The 22,775-nt window shown below is 39.1% G+C and overlaps 3 protein-coding genes across 4 annotated transcripts in view; all 3 read left to right on the top strand.

Annotated features, from left to right (window-relative positions):
* The first annotated feature begins 1,063 nt into the window (after positions 1-1,063).
* Positions 1,064-8,571, top strand: mob1a (MOB kinase activator 1A). Its single transcript, XM_071482995.1, has 6 exons — positions 1,064-1,248; positions 2,029-2,195; positions 2,420-2,513; positions 4,300-4,433; positions 5,217-5,380; positions 6,365-8,571. Exons 1-6 carry the CDS (start codon positions 1,235-1,237, stop codon positions 6,440-6,442), a joined length of 651 nt encoding a protein of 216 aa, XP_071339096.1. The 5' UTR covers positions 1,064-1,234; the 3' UTR covers positions 6,443-8,571.
* Positions 8,572-9,220: 649 nt separating this feature from the next.
* Positions 9,221-16,393, top strand: trafd1 (TRAF-type zinc finger domain containing 1). Of its 2 annotated transcripts, none has more exons than XM_071482994.1 (12): positions 9,221-9,292; positions 9,896-9,944; positions 10,034-10,169; positions 10,752-10,805; positions 10,895-11,333; positions 12,029-12,325; positions 12,401-12,465; positions 13,548-13,808; positions 13,919-14,057; positions 14,518-14,734; positions 14,901-14,958; positions 15,270-16,393. In XM_071482994.1, exons 2-12 carry the CDS (start codon positions 9,910-9,912, stop codon positions 15,306-15,308), a joined length of 1,740 nt encoding a protein of 579 aa, XP_071339095.1. In that variant the 5' UTR covers positions 9,221-9,292; positions 9,896-9,909; the 3' UTR covers positions 15,309-16,393. The 2 variants fall into 2 exon arrangements, with proteins under 2 accessions (XP_071339095.1, XP_071339094.1); XM_071482993.1 differs by having other exon boundaries at positions 9,235-9,618.
* A 2,044-nt stretch (positions 16,394-18,437) lies between these two features.
* smtnb (smoothelin b) overlaps positions 18,438-22,775 on the top strand; it is a 47,150-nt gene continuing 42,812 nt past the window's right edge. The window contains 1 exon segment of the mRNA XM_071482991.1: positions 18,438-18,632. Coding sequence (XP_071339092.1) covers positions 18,582-18,632 — 51 coding nt within the window. The 5' untranslated portion in view covers positions 18,438-18,581.

The raw sequence follows: 22,775 nt of genomic DNA, 5'->3' as shown, positions 1-22,775 counted from the left end.
ATATATATATATATATATATATATATATATATATATATATATATATATATATATATAAGATAGAAATTCACAGTGTTACAGCAGCAAAGTGGCAGCGCAGAGAACAGGGAAGATGCAAGAAACTGCAACAGCAAGTATTTAGAAAGATAAATAATAACAAAATAATAATAAACAAAATATATAGACACAAAAAAACTACATATTTACAACAACAGTAGCAGCGTTTGTGGGATATTGACAGATGTGAGAGGGTGTTATGGTGCTGAGTTGGCCGTTTCTGGTGTGTGTGTGTGTGTGTGTGTGTGTGTGTGTGTGTGTGTGTACTTGCTACATAGTAAGGACCAAAAAAAGTATTTTACTAACAGAGTGAGGACATTTTGGGAAAGTGAGGACATTTTGGCCGGTCCTCACTTTTTGAGACACCTTCAAATCACATGTTGAGGGTTAAGACTTGGTTTTAGAGTTATGGTTAGAGTTAGGTTCAGGTTAAGGTTTGGGTCAGGGTTAGGGAATGCATTATGTCAATGAGTGTCACAAAGATAGAAGTGCAAGTGTGTGTGTGTGTGTGTGTGTGTGTGTGTGTGTGTGGTTACTGAGTGCAGTGTTTGTTGTAAAGTCTGACAGCAGCTGGAAGGAAAGATTGCAGTATCTCTCCTTCACACACCTATATATATATATATATACATATATATATATATATTATCAGCTAAAGATAAAGTAAAAATAAAGTAGTTATTCTGCAGACTGATTGTCAGTTTTACAGCAGCATTTTGATGTTTGTAATACTTGAAAGTACAAGTACCTAAGACCTGTACTAAAAGATTAATGTGGCTTTCAGGAGAAGAACATCAGGGCCTATAAAGTTGAATTTTCTGAAACTGAAGTTGAATTGAATTTGACTAATAATGTGAGTTTATGACACCACGGTACACTATAAAGCAACGTGTGTGTGTGTGTGTGTGTGGTGCATTGACGGACACAAAGTTTAGAAAACTTTGGGGGGTGGTAGTAGCTCCATGCAGCCAGGAGGGGGCGACAGTCTGCCTGCTGGGCCTCTTCAAAGGGCCGATAGAGGAAGAGTCACCGTGGGTGCAGTCCATGTTAGCCTAAACGTTACTGTTAGCAGGCAGCGCTGACAAGTGATTTCGTAGTGTGTAACTGTAAAACAAACTTCTGTTTACCAACCCAGGATTAAGAGTTGTAACCGAGGCTCTCCAACGACCGTTTCGCCAAGATGAGCTTCCTGTTGTAAGTAAAGTTAGCGGTCGCTTGATAAGTCGCAGCCGGAGCTTGCGGTCAACGTTAGCTGCGCTTCTGCGAAGTTCCACCAAGGGAAGTAGCGATTAAAATGAGACACCGTCAGAAAAAACAAGCCAGCTAGCTAACAAGTTTGGATCACATTTAAACCACCCTTTCTTACGTGGGGTTATCATTCGTCGTCGCAACATTATCTGTGAACTGTTATTTATTTATGGTTTTCCAGCACTGGCCAACTAACTTTTTTAACTAGGTTAGTTACGTGCTAACTTGGCTAGTCTGGTGATAACTCGCAATTTGTTCACCAGCTTAGTTTATATTATCACTTTTTACTCAGATAAGATTAGGCGTGGTGACATTTTGTCATGCTCCACACCGTCGCTGCCTTAACCTCACTGAGAAGTTAGTAGATGTCGAGCAATGTAAGTAACTGTTCGTTGTTTACAGTGACACTGTCGCATTTCCTGTCTGTGGGTCACCACCATATACACTTCACTTACATGACACAGGTTATCCAGTCTTTCTTTTGTCGCACTACAGGCGACGTGACACAACAAGGCTTGAACGCTGGCATGACAAATGTGGCAGCCAAGCATCAAGTTCAAAGATAAGCTTCCTTGATAAGCAGATTGCTCAGACTAGACAGGAAGGATCATCACATGTGAAGGCCCAAGTGGAGCATCACCTCCTACTCAAGCCTTTTAAAAGTCTCACCGTCTTGCCTTGTGCACAAACGGTTGACTAGCTCCACATATCTTTGTTTCTTTGCAGTGGCAGTCGCTCATCTAAGACCTTCAAGCCGAAGAAGAACATCCCAGAGGGCTCCCACCAGTATGAGCTGCTGAAACATGCTGAAGCAACACTGGGCAGCGGGAACCTGAGGCAGGCTGTCATGCTGCCAGAGGGAGAGGATCTCAATGAGTGGATTGCTGTCAACAGTGAGTGGATGAATACAGCAGACATATTTATAGTCAACAACACTAAGCGATCTACACACTACCAATTAGATTTTTTTTTTTTTTTTTTTTTTACCTATGGCCAATGTTAAGATGAACATTTGTATCACTTGGTGGTATAAGAAGAGTGTTAATGCAAATATACACACTGGTGTGAACATCATTTCTAGAGAACCAAAATAAATGACATTTACCCTGTCTTTCAGCGGTGGACTTCTTCAACCAGATCAACATGCTGTACGGCACTATCACTGAGTTCTGCACTGAGACCAGCTGCTCTGTGATGTCTGCTGGGCCGAGGTAACGGCAGACAGTGTCCTTGTTATGCGTTCTTCTTCTTTTTGAGTACAAGGCTTCTACTGGGCCATTTTGACATGTCATAGTAGGAACAGTTATTAAAGGTACTTGTGCTTTGCATGCTGGTTGACTGTCGCAAGGTCATAGTTTACTGGGACACTTGAATAGAACAGAGCCATCATGAATGTTATTAGTAACACTAAGTCCAAATGTCCTATGACCTATTGCATATACACTGCCTGTAAAAGTATTGCTTTCCAGCACTGAACAACAGTGGAACAGCTAAACCTTTTTAAAAAGACTTAAATGACAGAGTGAGAGCAAATTTCTAAAAACTGATGTAAATAAGAATGTAGAACATAAAATTGACAAAAGTTTCCTGGCAGAAAATACATCATGAAGACATGATGTATTCATAAGATTCAAAATTTTTCAAACCAGTTTCAAAAGGTTTACTCCTACAAAGGTAGAAGATAAAACTGATGGCAGGGAGAAGACTTTTTAAAATATTTAGTCATTTGTTTTAGAAAGACAGTGATCCAGGCCTTTTTGTATGTATGTGTAATATGTAACATAATATTACAAAAACTTTCTTTGTTGCATAGCTGTCAAAAGGCTGTGAAACGTGTCAAAGGAAATTTTTTAGGCTGATGATTATGCAATTGTAGGAAAGAAGGAACTTCACGCACGTCAGCAGAGACACAAGATGTGTCACACTAAGCTCAAGTGCTTTAAAGAGTATTATCAGCACAAGTAACTACCCGAATTAATAATACATTTGTGGTTCAACGGCACAGTGATACAGGGTTTTATAATAAACACTTGTTATTAAGGCGCATTCCCACACTGCTAAAGGCAGTTCAGCGTCTTTATACCAGAACAAATAAGGATTAATAGTAATTATGGGTTGTATTAGTTTCTGAATGAGCTATGAGAGACACACCTAACCTGTTATTAGTGTTTGAAGTGATGATTAATGTTTTTTGACTTCACAGTTTGTGCTGAACTGAACTTGAACTTAATCACAGCCATTTAGTAAACAAAGGTGAAGGCAGATTAAGTGAATTCAACAGACTACATTTATGAAGTATTTTTGGGGCATTTTCTGCTTTAGAGGACAGACAGTAGAGAGCTAGCAGGAAATGAGGAGAGAGAGATGCAACAAAGGTTCCTTGCTTGTATTGAATTAGACTGTCCCAAAGTTGATTATACCAACTGAACTGAAGCTTTTTTTACCTCAGGGGTTTTATTACATTACATTGAAGTCAAGATCACCCTCATTACAGAGTATAGGGGATGAAATATAATTTGACCTTTAGGCTTGGATTGGGAAATAATGTGAATGAAAGAACCAAGCCATAGATTCAGATTTTTACTGGTTTAGATGGTTAAGTTAAATGAAATTTATGATCTGAATGTCACATGAGGAAAACAGGAATTAAACTTTGCATGTGGTCCCTGTAGAGGCTGTTTAGTTAGAATCTAGATTGGGCACTTCCTCAATCCTCGCTCCTGCCAAGACTGTCTACAGTCTCTAATCAGGAGGAAGAGACCGGGGTTTACTTCCTGTTGACATAAGAGGCCAGCAATGATATGACTGTAGATACTTTTGCATTTCCCCCCTCCTACTCTGTTTTTTATCTTATCTACCACCAAATGATGTTTTCATACACTTGCGCATGTTATGTGTAGAGCTTCCATCGTCATGTCTCATATGTATGTCTGTTCTAACCAATGAATGAAGACAGTAAGGCAAGAGGTGGCAATTAATTATGTCTTTTCTCTGTAGATATGAGTATCACTGGGCTGACGGCACCAATATTAAGAAGCCCATCAAATGCTCTGCGCCAAAGTACATCGACTACTTGATGACCTGGGTGCAGGATCAGCTGGATGATGAGACACTTTTCCCCTCCAAGATCGGTGGGTTTTGATTCTTGTCGATAAAGAATTTCCATTTTTAGCAGTTTGGCATATTATCTCCGTGAATTTCCCAGCAGAGCTTTCTGAAAGTAAAATGCAGGGAGAGAGAAAACATCATCAAATACAGTTTAGTCACATTGTTCTTCAGCAGATTAAGCAACTGCATACACACATTTTCTTCAACTTTTCTGTGGGTTTTACCTCTTGAGGATATAGTTACATTCTTTTTTTTTCTAACAGTCTCTTTCGTGATATGGATGAATAATAGCCATTCAGAGTATATTTCTGACTATTTCTTATTGAGTACTTTTTTAAAATCAGTGATTGACTCATAGAAAGAAAGGAACAGACACTGAGCCTATGAGTACAGGCTTCAAAGCCGTGAGCTTGGAGTGCAGTCGGAAAGTAAAAGGACAGTGATATTTTTTTCATTTAGTTGTCTCTACTTTGGCATTTTACACATGAAATGAAGAAATGATTGTGTGATTGAGAGTGTCTGAGGGTGTTCACATCCCAGGCAGTGTAGGACTTACAGGTCTTTTTATGCATAGTCGGCTAATTTTAGAACAGTGAAGCAGGACAGCGACCCTAAAGATGCAGACAAGGCGAAGCAGTGTAATTTTATTTTCAGTCACCTGATTTCAATTCAGCTGATCATGTGTCTCGCATGAAGGCCAGACTGACTGTAGCCTTGCTCTAATGTAGGGCTCAAAGAGTGGAAGTCCAAAATAGAACAAGCTCTTCTCTTGACATCAGCATTTCCCAACTCTTTCTGTTGCACAGGAGTTCCCTTTCCCAAGAACTTCATGTCTGTGGCCAAAACCATCCTGAAGCGTCTGTTCAGGGTTTACGCTCACATCTACCACCAACATTTTGACTCTGTGATGCAGCTGCAGGAGGAGGCCCATCTCAACACCTCCTTCAAGCACTTCATTTTCTTTGTTCAGGTGAGATCATCTGATTCAAATTTGGGGTTAAATCACTGATGTGTATCTAAAGCCCCCATTCAGACAAACAGTGGGGTCCAGAAGTCTGAGACCACTTTCCCAGATGTTGTTTGAAAAGTTCCATGTCATTTTTCTGTAAAGGTTGCTCTGGCAATCTGTCTGCTGAGGAAGCTGTAACATTTCTGTAATATATTCTATTTGGGTCATGTGTGAATTTAGGCAGTCACACAGAAGAAAGCATCAACAGGATAATGACAACCCAACTGGGATTGAAGCTTGAAATGCTTCTCCTTGATGAGCTTGTTGATTTTGAAGCAGCAGATGTGACTCTGAGAAAGACCTGCACTACTTTTGTTATCGTTTCTCGACAATGATCCATTACCGCATGGAAAGGACTGCTCTCCCTCTGTTCTAACAGAAAGATAATAAGACATTTTAATTGAATGAGACTGTAAATAATTCCTTGTTTCATACACTGCACGTAACATCCTGCAGTTCCCAGTCTCGTCTATGCCAGATGCCAATTATTATGTAAGCTGCGTGACTCTATCTGCAACAGTACTGTCATGTTTAAACAGTCAGCATGGATCTTTTTCAAAACCAAAATCAAAACCATTATTTAAAGAGATAAACCCAGCAATTTTCCAAATTATATTGTATGTCTGAAAGGGGCTTTTGTATTTCGCATTTTATCCTAAGTACCTGGTTACACTAACATATTATAAATTAACTGCATGTAAACTGCACATTGAGTGTTAAATATTGGATTTTTATACAAAATGTCTTAATTATAAAATGTGAACAGCACTTAGATGTTCTGTAAATGATTGTCACTGCCACTAGATGTCACACTAGACCACCAGCATCTCAGACCTGAACAATAGAAAATAGGTGATTGATATATCATTGGTTATTTTAAGGTTCTGTAAATTAGATTTTAAACAGTCTTATATATATATTCATTTTTTTCCCTTTGTCTTGTAGGAGTTCAACCTCATTGACAGACGAGAGCTTGCTCCCCTGCAGGACTTGATTGAGAAGCTTGGATCCAAGGACAGATAGACATTTCATCACATATCTCATTTTTTAACAGTTTCCTTTTCTCCTTTGTCCCTCTTTGTGACCTCTGCTACCTCTATGACTTCTAGTGTCAACTCTTAAAATCTGTGCCTTCTCGTTTTCCTTTCCTGAATGTTTGTACTGTATTTTTCTTTTTATTCCTTCTGTTGTCTTTTATGCTGTCTTTGAGCCTTTTTTCCATTTTGCCACTCTAGATCTAAAATAGTGTAGTGTAGTAAAAATATTTTTCACAGGATTGTGCGCTTAACGACTCTGTAAGAGCAACCTACTGAATTTTATTTTGGACCAAGGAGATTTGGAAGTTAAAGTGTTAACCAACTCTTTTTCCCTACAACGTTTTAGTTATTGATAGATAGGCTATTTCCTTTTTGTTAACTTTTAGCTATTGCAATTACATTGACTGACCAAATATCCCTATCTCAGATTTTTTTTTAAATGTCTGTCATAAGTGTATAATGTAGAGTAACGGGAAAGATGGCAAGAGAAGTAGAGACAGGTCTTGGGTGGACTTTTCACCTATGATAATACAGTGCGGAAGGTATTTTCAGTCTAATATGAAGGCAGGCACAAAAATGCATAGTATATAGCTCTGTGTCACAAGCTGGTTGATACAGTGGGGTCCAGAGGTCTGAGTGGTGTCCAACTTTTGGACCCCACTGGATGTGACATCCCACATATGTTAACATGCTCCTGATAGACATGCTCTTTGACACAATTACATGTGAAGAGACAATTGTGAGATGTCCTTGTTCCTGCCCCACAAAAAAACCCCACCACTGACTACATTATAGTTATTTGAATTTGGTCATGCAATATTGTTTTTTGCACATTTTTTGGCTATTTTCTTAATTAAAATAGTAAAATGCGAGATAAAGTGCTTACAGTGATATTTTTAATCTGCTTTATAGTTATTATTGATAGCCACTTAAAACTTGTATAATGACTCTAGACTGGAGTTATGTAGTAGAAATAATCCTATCAACAGCAAAAATAGTCTAATGTGAATTTTTAGTTTTACTGTTATTTTAGTTCATTTCTGTGGTGCCGATTAATTGTGGAACTCTTCATGTTTGTTCTTTCAATGCTGGTACTAATTTTTATTTTATTTTATTTTTTTACCAAATATTTTTCCCCTGGATTGGAAAATGGAATAATAACTATTGCGCCTGTGAACAATAAGGATGAGTGACCTGAGATGTATGTAGTTTTTCAACAGAAGCCTTTATTAGTCTTGGTTCATGTATAATTATCATGGTCATTTCCTGTCCTTAACTCAGGCTCCAACAGCAGGGCTGTTTGTACTGCCATCCTTTAAAAAACAGATGCAGCTAGTATTTTTGATGAATGTCTTGTTTGGCAAAGTTTGAACAAGGGAATTGGTCCATAACCTACTTCATGTTATGTCTAAATTCATATCAGACAATCATGTAACCAATTAAGACCTGTTAGATAACATTAAAGCATCACCAGGGACCAGCCAATGGGATGAGGTGCAGTAGAGTTTTCATTGTTTAATTAACCACTCTTTTAAGAAAGACTGCTCCCATGCATTGTTGAAATTGTTTTGACGATGTCAGAAAATATGTGTTATTCACTTTTAAGTGTAATTTATCCACTTTTAGGCCCTCGAGTTGCCTGGTAAAAGAAATCAAACCAGCATCCATTATGTTACTCATCTATGGGCATATCAGTGTATTGTAAGACTGATTTATTTTACAGATGTTATTTGAATATATAATAAGTCCTTTCTTTCAGTCAACTCACGTTTTTGAAGTGTATTGCTTTTTTTCCTCACAATTTTGTTTTTAAACATTTGGCATGGAGTTACATTTCATATCATATTATATTATAAAATAAATTGCTGACTCAACCTTTTCAAATAAGGAACAAGGGCTCTGAAATGAATTAAAAGTTTTATATATTTACGATAACGGTCCAGTCATTGCGTGGTCATTCTTGGAGGAGGTGCAAGGATGTAAATACTGCGTCCGAACATTTGCTGTAAATAATATCAGTGTTTTATCTGAACAAAACTGTGCCTTACAGAAATGAAAATGTCTGACATCGACAGTATTGGTAGATCAAAAACTCAATAAACACTGAAAGGACAACGCTGTGTTGATTTTCATTTTGCGCACATCTGGAAGACTGCAGACCTGTGCAGTTCATATTTATGGATCAGCAGTGAAGGGCTGATTCTTACACTCCATGAGCTTCCTATTGCAAACATCAAAATAACACCACTCACACCATGGCTTTGAAGCTTGTTTAACTGCATATGTGCTGAATGAACATCGGTGCGGAAGAATGCAAACCTCTGAAATTATTCACAGTTGTGAAAAATCAACAAGGTAACTGCTACAGATAACTAATAGTATATTGTATATTGTCAGTCTGTGTAATATATGTATTTTTGAGTAATCGAAATTAAAAACACTTATCACCCGAGACGTTTTTTCAAGCGCACGCCGTTGAGCCAACCAATCAAATTCGAGCATGGAGATGTAGCGCAGATCTTTTTACCCTGAGTTTAGTCTTACAGTCAACTTTAACCCTCAACCTCTGCTGTATGTACACCACACACCCCCTCCGATCGCACCTCCATTTAGTTCGTTTACACGAAGAACATTATTATAAATTGTTTTAGGCTTTGGCTTGGCTGTGCAAACGTTAAACTAGGCGTAATGTAATGTACGTAGACGGCCTGACAAGCTGAACTTGGGGCAGAAGTCTCCGCTGTCACAGAGTAAAGAGGAAATAGCGAACTGTTTTTCAGACTAGCATCAAGTAGTGAGCTGTCGGCTACGAGCTTCTAATTGGTGACATATTCAGGTGTGAATTAACAGACAAACGGTGACCTCGAAACGGTCGTGTGTGTTTTTGCGTGGACCGGGCGGCAGGAGTCCGAAAACCCGTCGTTATAGTAGCTTCCTGGCTTCGTAGCTACTTCGTGAGAAGAGCGTATAAAGTTAGTTTGCTAGCGTCAAGCGCTACGTATTTAATGCTAAGCTAAGTAGCTAGCTAATGCCGACACATCTGACATTGTCCAGCTTTTTTGAGGTGGTTCAAGATGCTTGTTGATTAAGGTCGACGGGGAATCTCCTTGTTAATCCAGACTGGTGCTGTCAGCTAACATTTGCTACCTGCCTGGAAACCGGGTGAGAAAACCGGAAGAGTTTCATTTGCTAACGACAGCACTTGTACTCTTTACTTTAGCCATGATGATTCACATGGCTATTTTTAAATGTGCTGGTACAATTAACTTGATGCCACGAAACTCAAACATCACTTATTGAACTAATCAATCTCAGATCCCCTTCTGTAGCTACAAACACTGCATGTTTACTGGTTATAAACAGTAAAGATCACCAAAACAGAGCATGTCAGCCAAGATGGTTTGTGTTATTAATAACTAACGTTACATTTCGTCCTCAGGATATGGTAAAGCCATGGCAGATGAAAATACACAGTTCTGTGGCAATTGGTAAGTATGTTTAAGTTATATTAATCATCAATCAGTTTGCTGTGGTGATGAAAAAAGGCTTTCATGATGGTTTACCTTGTTGTTTTTAGCAAACATGATATTCCAGAGGCTAATTTCACTACCCATGAGATCCACTGTCAAAGAAACATCGCCCTGTGTGGTGTGTGCCAGGAGCCAGTGCCCCGGTCAGATCTGAATGAGCACATGCAGCAGGAGCATACACAGGTAAAATCTGAACAGCAGTATTGAAGACTTTAACACAGTATCTGTAATAGATGTATGCTGCTTTTGATGGTTGGCCCAAAAGTGGAAAAATGTGATTTTCTGTTTAGCTTCAAACAACTAATCAATATGTGCCAACATTAGTGAATCCGTTCCAAACTTAGAAACAAGTAAACTGTAAACCTTAATGACTTTTATGTCTCAGGAGTAAAATTGCCAGTGTCAGTGCCAGTGCCAAAAGTGTCAGTGTTATGACAATGATAATGACTTACAGGAAAACACTTGACTTGTTGGAGGGAATTCTTTACATTGTGGAAATATTTGACTCAGCCTTAATTACATCTCACCACCTCATTGTGCTGTATTGCTCAATGTATCAAACCACCAAGTACATGTATTGTCAATACCAGCTGCGGATACTGTTTGCAGTGTTCCTTAACTTGTGTAATTGAAAATCAGAGTCATTGTTTACTGTAGTCACCACTGACCTCAAGGCCTCACCCTAAAGGAAATGACTATCAAGAAAGCAATGTCAAACTGAGACAGGATAGTTGTAAATTTAAAGCATTTTCACTTTCATTTTAGATAACATGCAAGTGCGGTTTGAAGATCGAGAAGAATCACATTGATGTCCACCAGGTATTTCTGAAGAACTTTTTCCTTCCCTATGTATAACAAATTTTTTCATGATTTGTTCATGACTTCTTCATGATTGTTGTCTCTTGCAGAGCTCTGAATGTTCTCAGCGCCTGGTCCCATGCCCATACTGTGAACTGGAGCTTGTTTTCAGTCAGTCCAAAGAGCATGAGGATTATTGTGGTACACGCACTGAGCCCTGCCCACATTGCAAGTGCAATGTAATGCTGAGGGAACAAGCTGTGCATCCAGTCTTATGTGGAAGCCTCACACCTCCCCAAGAGAGGAACAACAGTAGGATGAGTCGCAGCCCAGTAGAACAACTGTCTCCAGGGGCATGGTTTGAAGCACACTCCATCCGAAACATCATAAAAGCCCAAGAAAGAGGCTCCAAAAATAACAACATCAGTGCAGCAGAACAACAGGCTTTTCCCCGTGCAGTTGATCCCAGAGTTTATAGCACTTCAAGGGGACCTCAGAGCTCAGGAGACTGGAAGAATACTTCACAGAGCAATTCAACATTTAGTCACTGTGAGTTTTATTAGATGCCTTGTGGAGAAAAAAAGCTTAACTATATGTTAACTATATGTTGGTACAAAACATTTCAGTGTAGTTTTAAAGAACTGTAACAGCAATCTGAAGGTGACCTGTGGAGATTTCTTTTAAAGAAAAAAAGCTATGTTTAAATCATGTATCCTTTGCCATAAAATATTTCTAAAACTGATTATAATGAATATTTTAAAGCATGCATTGTTTACATCCATCTTTGGTTGCTGGCGGTCCTCCTACCTGCACTGTTGTGCTTCTTTATGTTACTGTCCCCCACTGTCAAAATAATGAAATAGTGCGAATTTAGCTACAAGAATATGTATTGTGTCAATTGCATCCTTGTGTGAGTGCACAATACAAACAATTTCGGGACCTACTAAACATTGCTCCGTAGCACTACTCATGATCAAAAGCTCCACAGGTTACCTTTAAACCTCCAATTTCTATAACCTCACCAAGATTGCTTGACATAATCTTTACAGCTTACCTGTAGAGTCTGTAACACAAAAATATATTGGACTGTAAATGTGATTGCCAGCTTTGCTCTTAGATAATACAATCTTTATCACTTAAACATCCTTTTCTCCCATGTCTTAGCTTAGAGACAAAGTTGCTGTGCTGCTGCTATCAAATATAACTGTTTGTCTCTTTGTCTGTATACTTCATTTTTCTTTTAGTTCTGAGTCAGAGTCATTTTCTGAATAGCAGCAGCAGCAGTGCATGGCCACATGGTGGTCAGACGCATGATGAGGATTCATCAGGCCTGGACTACATGTTGGCTCTCAGCCTGCAGAGTGATGGGGAATCAGTGACTGGAGATGCAGAGAGCAACCTGTGGAGTGATATCTGGGACCACAAGATCGAGAAGACATCCAACACCTCTGTAAACTCTCCACTCTCTCTGCCCAACAACAACTACCAACACTTCACTACAGGGACAAGCACAAGTGCAGTCCAAGACCATGATCAAGCCGGTAAATTAGTGTTGATTTAGAATACTTGAAAGTAATTCTGTTGTCATGTTGTTAATGCTTTAATTCTTTTTATAGATATCATGCTGCCTTGTGAGTTTTGTGAAGAGCTGTTTCCAGAAGAGGACCTAATTTTGCATCAGGTTTGATATACAATTTTAATCTTTAGGTTGCACCATAGACAAGTAGAATCTCAGCTTTCAAGGATAGTTAAGGCTTGATGATTTGGTTTTTACTGATTTTTCACATTCACTTGGACTTCAGGTGCCCAAGTATGATGTTATTACTGCTGCAAAAAGGCACTTTTTATCTGACAAGGTACGGGTTTATCATACAAGGTTCTCTTCCATGATGGACAGATCAGAAAATACTTTGTCTAATAGAAAGTGAAGAGCAAAATAGGTAACCACAAATGAGCTGCTGATCGTCCTCTAGAATAATTAAATAATAAAATAGCCACAATAATTAATTACTTAAATGTTTAAATTTTAGTTTTTGTTACAAATGATATTTGATTGTGTATATATAAACACATTTAAGTACTCTTTCATTTTTTTGTTTGTAATATGTATATGTACAGAAGGCCTGTCAGTGAAAGCATCTGTGTTTTAGAGTGTGCAGATTAATTGGTTGTTGTATGTTTATGTATCGTATCATCTGTTTAGCACCTAAGCTAGGAAAACTGTGGACATGTGTTTTTTTTCTGGACTAAAGAGCCTGTAACCAATTTAAACAATAATGCCATAAGCTAGTGCTTTTTCTCCTTCGGGAATTCATCTCCATATTCAAGTAAAATATACATACAATGTTCAAGGGAAAAACTTCCCAGCTGACTCACTCTACAATACACTACTGGAGAGAAGAAAGCTCTGACAGTTTCTAATTCCAGGTCACTGCATCATATCTGCATGCATAACCAGTGCTGTGACTCACCTCTGAACCTGTCCACAGGCTGCCTCCCTCCCCACTAAGATGATGCATTGTCAAATGATTAAGAAAAATCTGCGTATGCACAAATCTAATCAGTGAAAAAATGCTCAGATCCAGTCAGATATCACATGGCGTGCAAACTTTTGAATATTTTTCTTTATCTTTGTTTCAGACAGTTCACAGTCTGGTTGCAACCTTTGCCTGTTTGAAAACGTGGCCCTCATCTCCATCTAGGAGGCAGACACTGGCTTGATTTTTAGCAGATTTAACGTATACTTCCTTTTCTTTGTTTCAGACTGGGTGTAGCCCTGCTTCCGCTTTTGCATCTTTCAGCAAGCAGCCCTCCTCTCCACCTAAAGAGGACAGGATGAGCAGGAATACTTCAGGGCTGATGCACAGCCTCCCCAACACACTCGCTTCCAACATCCCCACCTTCCCTCGGTCTGTCTCCCCAGCCTCTTACAGTCCTCCAGCCAGTCCACTAGAGGGCGATGTGGTCATTCCATGTGAATTCTGTGGTGTTGCTCTGGAAGAGGCTGTTGTCTTTCACCATCAGGTATGTTGCTAGTGTCAGAATCTTAAAGAGCAGGGAAAAAAAGAAATAGACAGACATGCAATTGTGTATTTTTTGTCATGTTTGGTGACATTTGTATGTTTTACCACTAGGACAAATGTGATATGCGCCCTCAGACTGCCCATCCACTGAATAATCTAACAAAATCATCTATCAGAAAACCACTGGGCCCTGCTAAAGACGCCTTTGGGCAGATTTCCCCAGATTTTCAGAGGAGAATAAAGCACCAAGGTAATGCATAAAATATTTTGAGAATTTTAAAATACATGTTTTTAAAATTAAGATATTAAAAACTGCACATATTATATTGTGGCCTTATGTACTTTGGATTTATTAGTTTTATGTGGCAAGCTGTGTAATGTAAACTGTAGTGATGAGTCTCCTCTTGGAGAGGAAATTATTTCTTAATGTGCAGGAAGAAAAAAAATCATGAAATGTAAATGGTTACCCATTAGCCTGGTTCCAGAGGTGTTGATTTAATTTTCATTCAGGCTGTAGTGGTGTTTTTGCTTGTACATTATTATATTTAAAAGTGTGTGTGTGTGTGTGTGTAATATTTGGATTTTTCATGTATGTAAATGGTGTTTATATGATTACATTTCTAGTGGGTCTGTGCAGGGTTTTTTGTCTGGTCCCTGTGTCTGTATGTGTGTTCATTTACACATATTGTATATGTGTTGTCTACGTATAGCTGATTTCTTGGATGAAGACTTTGGATTTGACAGACACAACCTGCCAGGAAAAAACACAAGGGATTTGCAGAGAGGCTACATTGGACTACCAAGTCAAAGGAAGACATCCAACTGTGATGTTTCTGTGAAAAACAGATCTCAGCAGGGCATGGAAGCAGAAGGGGCTCATTCATCTTTCTGTGACACTGACAAGTCCAGCTCTGCATCTCTAAAGGGGTAAAAGCGATGATCGAGTCCAATGGAAACACATTTTTGAACTTCATTTGAATTATCTTAGTTCTAATTGACCAATTTAAAATTTGGTAAACATATTACTATTTGCGTTTTTGTAATTACATTTTATAGTAAATTACTAACATTCTGATTTTATTCTGTCCACCAGACCTCATCTACCAGAAAACAAAGAAGGGAGAGGGAACAGAAGTAATCCAATGACAAAGGTACCCAGAAGCTAATGCTCCTAAACAGTCTTTAACATAAAAACGTAAATATACCATGATTTTCCATAATGAGGGCAGTGACAGTACCTTAACTTCCAAGACAGTCTACACAGTATACAGTCTGTACTGATGTGCAACCATAAGGATTGATAGTATGGAAAAGAAATTGATGTTTTAACACCTGTTTATTTATCAGAGGAACAATCTATTATGATAATCAAATATGAGCAATACACAAAGGTCTATAAAATATATTCATACATATACACGAGACGATTGAAAAATTTCAATTGTGTTTTTTCCATTTGCAGTTCCCCAAGAAACAAAATGAAGAGCAGCAGGAAGAGTGAGAGCAGGAACATGTGGAGAAATAGTAAAACCAAATCTCCCTTCTCTGCTTGTGATTTATCTTTTTGCACACTTTTGAAAAAGAAACGTACATATCTGATAAGTGCCTGTGTGAGTATTGGTATCTCGTAGTTTTATTAAAGTCTAAGTTAGTAATTTGCTTTATTCATGCATATTCTGCTTTATTTCAAGATTTGTTTGAAATGTTTAAGTATGTATAACATCTAGCCTTAACAGATAAATTATAAATTGAATTTTGTTCACACTAAATTTGATTTGATTTTTTTCAAAATTGTACAAGTCATGTCATAGCTCATGAAGAAGACTGAGAACATCAAACATAGGAACATGACTTTGTTGGTGTGCATTTGTCTAACTTTATCTTTACCTTGCTACTTCATCCAAGGACATTTTGTTTTCACCTGTTTGCCAGTTCTTTCAGGGCATTACTTAATGGTCCTAGTTGGTGTCTGCATCTTTATGTAACCTAAAGCACTTTTATAGACTATTTTGTTAAAAAAGGGCTTTAGGAACAGATTTGATAAATTTGTGCATCTTTGACCAGGAAGAAATTAACTGTATTATTGAACATTTGTCTTTTTATATTGTTGAAGATTTGTCTTAAATACTCTTCTGTAATAATTTGATTTTTTTTTCTTTATCATATCTATAGAACTATATACATGGTATTATGATGAGATGACTTTTGAAGCAGTGTCCCCATTTCCCTTTGATCTTCTTTTAAGTAGTATGAAAAAGTTCTTCCTCCAAATATGATTTAAGATTTATAACATGTTTTGTGGGTAACATAGGTTCCACTTTAGGAATACGTATAAAATAGGCAACCTTGTGCCACAGGTGGTCAATTCTGCAAATTTTCCTTATAACCATAGACAATGTTAGAGCATTTTCCTGATTAACATATGATCAATTAGCCCAAGTGGAGAGCAGCAATTAATCAGTGAAATCACCTGATGTGGTGTTTAGTTGGACTTGGGACACTCATAGCACGTAGCTGACTATTCCTGTTTAAGTACAACTGTCTGCTCTTTGTCTTGTGTGGTTATTAAATATTTTAATGAGGACATTTGTGGTTTCATGGCTCCAGTTTGTATTCTGTTGATGGTGTTTCATGCCTCTTTATATGATGTGTGGAAGTCAAGATCCAATATCTGTTCTTTAATTCCCACATTTTCAGTTGACCACTTGTTGACCTTCTTCTATCTACTGCCTTTCATGTGTGGTGCCAGATGCCAGAGAGGAGCAGAAGAAGCTTTGGCAACAGTGGTGCTTTTATAATGTATATGTTTTGGCAATATATGAGTAGTATGGGCAATATTTTCATCACACCAGGATCCGACATGGATTTTGTTGGGACTATTACAGCATTGGATTTGCTGCAGTGTCTGCAACGTGGTCATCTTGGTAATGTTTAAAGACTACAAGTTGGTAAAACCTGATTCTGAAAGAACATACTGTTCATTACACATGAATATCTCCGTTAAATATTGTTATAGCAAAAAGCTGTATTTTTGTTACTGTCAGCCTGAAGGTAGTTCTTTGACAACAGTGGTGTCTCAGACAGTAGTTTATGTCCGGTCAATACAATGAGCAGACTACACTGATGCAAAACCACAAGGAAAGAATGGGAAAGGGTTCATATGTCAGTACAACACGCTATTACAATGAGAGAATATGAGTAATACAAGTATAGGATATATGATGGAAGATTAGAGCTACATGAGAAAATATGTACCTGCTGTAATGTAACATTGAAGTAAATAGATTTCTCATTACCTGATCATTAAAGGTTGTTTCCTGGAAACTGTGTTATGTGGGTCTCATCATAGGGACATCAGAGACTGTTCTGAGACAATTATTAGAGTTTAATTTTGTGGAGTTCATAAGCAGTAGTTGAGTTCCAGAGAAATTTACTTCAAAAACCTGCTCCATGCAAAACTAGTCCTTTAGGAGTCTGAGTAGTGGACTCCACCACCAGGAATGAAAAGTAAAGAGCAAATTACAGAACATGAATACTGAATGACTATACTTTTAAAAAATGTATTTTTTTAGGCATTTGGGGGCAATTGAAACAACTTGTGAACACAACCTTGACATATCACATTTTAAGTAGTAGCAAATGTATTTACATCCACTTGTTATTGAGCAGCATTAGCATTCCCTTTGAACTTTGTTTTGGGCACATGGCGAACGTGGGTCCGTCACTCACTCTTCAGCTCAACCTTTGGTCTCCACCAACTTCTGAGGGAAAAGTCTGGGCCTCTAGCTGCTAAATGCTCCATTATGTTCACTAACTCATTGCTAACATTGTTTGCCTGTGGTGCTGTGCAGGGTACATACAGTGGGTTTTTAGAGTTTTCCGCTTAAAACTGCTGCCTGCCGTGGCTGAAAATAATGCAATGAGAGCGGTGAGAGTGAAACCAAACAGTGGCTGTGGAACATTTTGCTAAACTACGAGCTGAAACTAAAGCCTAAATAATTCTCTGTAGGTTCAACACTATGAGAGATCCCTTTAGGTTTGTCACACTGTTTCGACATTTCTCATTTGACACACTGTTGCTGTTAAAAAGTTGTCTCTAAATGCATTCATTCTTGTTTTGTCAGTTGCATTTGAAACGTTTGAAAGGAGCTATGTAAATAAAGTTTGATTGAGTGATGTAAAATATTATAGAGTTTAATGGACAGGGCGGAGGCAGGAGAAAGGACCTTAAAAAAACCACAGTTCTGCATCCAAGACTCGGGATAATATTGGTTACAGCTGCTTCAAGGATTGTAACCTCTACAATTCAGTGTCACCACATACCCGCTTTCAGAAAAGTGGCACTAATCACCCCCCATACCTGGATGCTGTTTCCCCGTCTTCCCACACAGAGGCGCGCTTTAAATGGGCTCCGGGAGAAGCCGGGGGACGGAGAGGGGCGGAGATTACACCTTTCAGTGGGAATCCCGTGTTCAAAAAGCTGCCAACGTCCCATCGCAAACGCGTGTTTTCACTGCAACTCAGGAGCCGACAAAAAGAGGACCCGAAATATGCCCTCCGTCAGCGGGACGCGAGTTTCCTTTAGTTAACTCAGAAGAAGTGTCTTGCTTTGACTCCACTGAGGACCGACACTGACTGGAGCGAGAGGAAACAACAAGAAAGACGACTCAACAGAAAACAGATTATAAAGTCGTGCAGGTGGTACACGCTGTTGACCGGCAGATCCAGACTCCCCGTCGTCTCGCCTCACCTGAGCCTGCCCGGGAAGATTGAAATGTCTCTGGAGAGTTATTCTTCGCTGGATGAGTCCTCTCTCCGAGCCTTGGTGAGTAGGTGAATGGAGATGCTCTGGGATGGAGTGGCCTCACCGGTACCTGCCTGGAAGAGATTGGGGAGTTTACAATAAAAGTTAAAGTTATTCATCTCTATTGTCTTTAGTTTGCGTAAAACTGCACCAGTGCATCATCTGAAGTTGGGTCAGACTGGTTGTTTCCTTTACATGGGGGATGGGGTCTTCAAAGTAAAAGTAATTTGGGTTAATTTCTCATTATACTGGTGTAGGTCTGTTACTTATACACACACACACATGCAGTGCTTCCTGTTGTTTTGTTTACCTTTACAAACATCAGTACATTTTTCAGTGTAGCGCTGAAACAGGGCTCCAAAAAGGAAATAATCAGTAACTATAACAGTGGAGCAGTTCTTTGTCGGTCTTATATCATTTTGGACATTTGGAGAGCTCGCCTTGGTTCTGATGAATTTTGATGAGCAATTAGTTGTTTTTGTTTTTACCTATCATAGAGTAAACAATGCATTAATTGAGGAAACAATAGGTAGATTAAAGTATAATAAAATAACCTATTAGTTGCAGATGTAAAGCGAGTACTGAATGTTCAGTGTGTTACAGAGACTTGTTTGGTGTTTGTGAGTTTAACTAGCTGCTGATTCATTGATTAATGAAATTGCCAACAAGTTTGTGAATAGATTAGCTGTGTTAGTCATTTATCAAGCAACAATGCCCAAACTCTCGCTCACTCCATCTTCTTAACTGTAAGGACGTGTTGTTGTTTTTTTCTGTTTTATGTTATTGTAAAACTAAAATCTCTGTACTCTGGACTGGTGATTTAAGATAAGATAAGATAAGATCGCCTTTATTAGTCCCGCAGTGGGGAAATTTACACATTTGGGAAGCAATTTAACCAAACAATTTAAATGTCACTCTAGGGAAGTTTTGAAAAGCATTTTACTATTTACACTTTATACACTAAACAATTCATCAATTAATCAAATAAGTAATTGGGAGACTGAACCATGAAGAAAATAATAGTTGTAGCCCAGTCTTCATCTATAGAGACCAAAACTGACTCAAGCAAATGCTTAGTTTTGAGGTGATGTGATCCTCCTCCACACAGCAAACATAACTATTACGAAATAGTGGAAGTAATATTCATCTCGCTTGACGGCGATTCACTTTGATAAACTATGTCATGTAGTGGCCATTACTGGAGTGTGAGCAGCAGATAGTTAGTGGTAAAGTCAACATGTGCAAAAAAAGAAGACCGGTTGCTGGTTCACAGCCACATTAGTCATGTCCTAATTATTTCCTGAAGCAGAGGAAGGTGAAACAGAAGTCTGTCTGACATATATCATCACACCTGTAAGACAGACGCATTTACAAGGACACATGAGTCAGACTGTCCTGGTGTAGACATAGCTGCACACAGTTACACATACGCAGCAGTCATACATGAAACGTGTATATGCATTTTAATACTGACATTAAATGATCAGAATTTTGTATCAGCAAAAAAGAGAGAACGCTCACTAATAATACCAAAACGTCACTGATGATTTTAAGCTCATCATTTATTTTCCTCATAGCACAGTTGTATGGGGCTGTACAGTATAATGGAGTGTAAGTGTTAGCTTTGTGTCATGTGAACACAGTGGCATTGTTGAGCAGCTGTCAGATTAAACTACACTTCCTTGTATGATAATGACCTTTAAAGCCTTCATGATCGCGAGTTGTTTTCCCAAGCTCATTAGAGAAGAGGTCATCTCAGAAAAAACATTTTGATTGCTGTTCTTAAAGATCAGTAAACCTGACAAGAAAAGGCTGTTTACTTTGGATCCAGATGGGGTTTAAATGTTGTGAATGTTTTGTTGACCTGCCTGATGCTATTTCAACTGTATCCATTATTTTCCCATAGTCTGGAATCATTTGGCCAAGAGCTACAGTCACTCTCGTCTCATGAATCATGTAAAGGACAAAGTTTTACCACAACACAAGCGACGTTATGACAGTGGGAGAACAGGAGTCTGTTGAGGCAATAATATTTTTCCTTCATTGTAATGATTTACTTTTACTGACGTGTTGGCTTTGATCAGTCAATTAATGGGCTTATTCATAGAGGGACGGGGGCAGGAAACAAGGAGTACAAAGGAGGAAGGACTCTGAGTGGTCACCACATATTTTGAGAAGAGAAACAAACGAGTAAATCTCAAGCTTTATGTGCTCATTGTCCTTCAAATGCAATATTAATGCATTAATAGCATTACAATTAACCTCAGCTCATTGTTATCAGAGATACTGAGCTCATCTGAATCCGACTATGCGGCGGCATCGTGCAGGAACGTGCTGTCAGAATGCTGCCATTGTCTCCGGACTGGCAGCAGCATCACGTGTGGGTTTTATCTTCATGTGACACTGACGCTCGAACCGTTACTGTGCACCACTTGAAATGTCTCGTCTCTGCTGCGCTGCATTCATGGAGCTGAGCATCTTCCCCTCAGCTTCCCTCCCTCAGATGTGACCACCGGCTCTAAGGTCGCCAAAATCCCACATTTTCACTGATGATGTTTGCGGTGACTGGAGTGTCAGGGTTTTCCACAGTCACCTTGGTTTCAAAGGAAACAAACTGTGATGAGACTTGCTGCTCAGAGGAGGATTTCATGTGGGGCTGTGATGGGAATAAATTGTGCTCCACAGACACATGAATGGCGCCTTTTGTGTTTAGTTTTAATGAAATGTAACACTACTCTGTGGTGTTTATATTCAATAACTGTCGAGGAAAAAATTCTTTATCAGGACGTGAGAAAGAGATGATGGACATTTGGCTTTATTAACCTTGTAGTAAACTGGTGGAGGAGCTGCTATTAAACAACAGTTAGACAACCAACACAAACTCCAGGCCTCTGTTGTACTTAATGAACTAAACAGTCAGAAGGTCATATGGCGGCCTCTCTAACGCCACTAATCCCATCTCTACACTTCTATTCAAAGCCCAGGCTGCCTTTTATGTTGCTCATTTAATCCCCTCCATGGCAACCAGGAGAAGCATTTTTCCTTTCTCTTGGCCAACGCAATCATTTAAATATCCACAAAAATAATCAGTTGGTGTCCCAGTTCCTTTGAGAGAGGAGCTGGGAGGACGTTCGGTGCGGGTCGTCTGTCTGAATGGTGCTTAAGCTCTGTGGACACGAACAGCCAGTTGCAGAAAAAGCTCTTTCTAACCAAACCACTCCAACCACCATCACTCAGAAATAGATTTAATCAAGTGGCTGCCAGCTCCCAGGGTGATCATTATCAGTTATTACTGCAGCACTACAGTGTGTCAAACCTGTAGTGCGAGCCTGGTCTACAGGTGTCTGTCGATGTTGTTGTTGCACTTGTCTGCCTGCCTACTTAGCTAAGAATGAGGTTTGACTGTGGCATCTGTCAGCCACACCATGATCTGCCTTCTAATTATCTCTGAAAACCCCCAGCTGCTCTGTATCACTATAGAAGAGCGATCAACATGTCTCATTATAGTCGGTAAAACATCAATGTTTTGCATGAAATCTTATTGTCTTTCACCGCTCGTAGTTTGCTCAAGTGACTGTGTGGAGAATTTTCTGTCCGTGGCGCCTGCTGGGCTGATCTCACATGCTGGATGTCTCCTATAATGATTTGTAACCGGTCTTGCCAGCCCTGTGACCGTCCTTTCTCCCTGGTGAACCAGAAGCATTCACACATGTTTAAAATAGGGCAATTTCACTCAGTGGTCCGGCCTCGGTGATATATGGGGCCCCTGGGGATTTGTTTTATGGCTCTCTGGACGCTTTGTGCGTTGACATGGGTTCAACGGTTACAGTCAAAGAGGAAGAATAGATTTGTTTTGTAGGCTCTCAGCACAGACCCCAGGTTCTCTTTATCCCCCTGAGGTGGGTCCAAAATGTCAGCCTCCATCATCGGGAATGAATAAATCGGAAAAATTACGCTGCATTATGTAACTGCCGTCTGGGATGTTTTTAGATATATGTGCAGTGTGTTTTTATTTTGTCTGTTAAGCACAGCAGGAGTTTGTTTGTTTAAAAATATCTTCTTTCTTTGTTTTGCTCAAACCTTATTAAACTGAAAAAAAAATGATTTAACTTAAATGGCCGTAAGATGATATCCCCCAACTGGAGCCTTGTCAACAGCGAGGAA

Source organism: Trachinotus anak, unplaced genomic scaffold (genome assembly GCF_046630095.1).
Source record: "Trachinotus anak isolate AG129_WGS33_773 ecotype Australia unplaced genomic scaffold, CSIRO_AGI_Tana_v1 ptg000008l, whole genome shotgun sequence".
Taxonomy (NCBI): Eukaryota; Metazoa; Chordata; class Actinopteri; order Carangiformes; family Carangidae; genus Trachinotus; species Trachinotus anak.
Note: the sequence above shows the minus strand (reverse complement) of the source record. Positions and strands in the feature narration are given on the sequence as shown.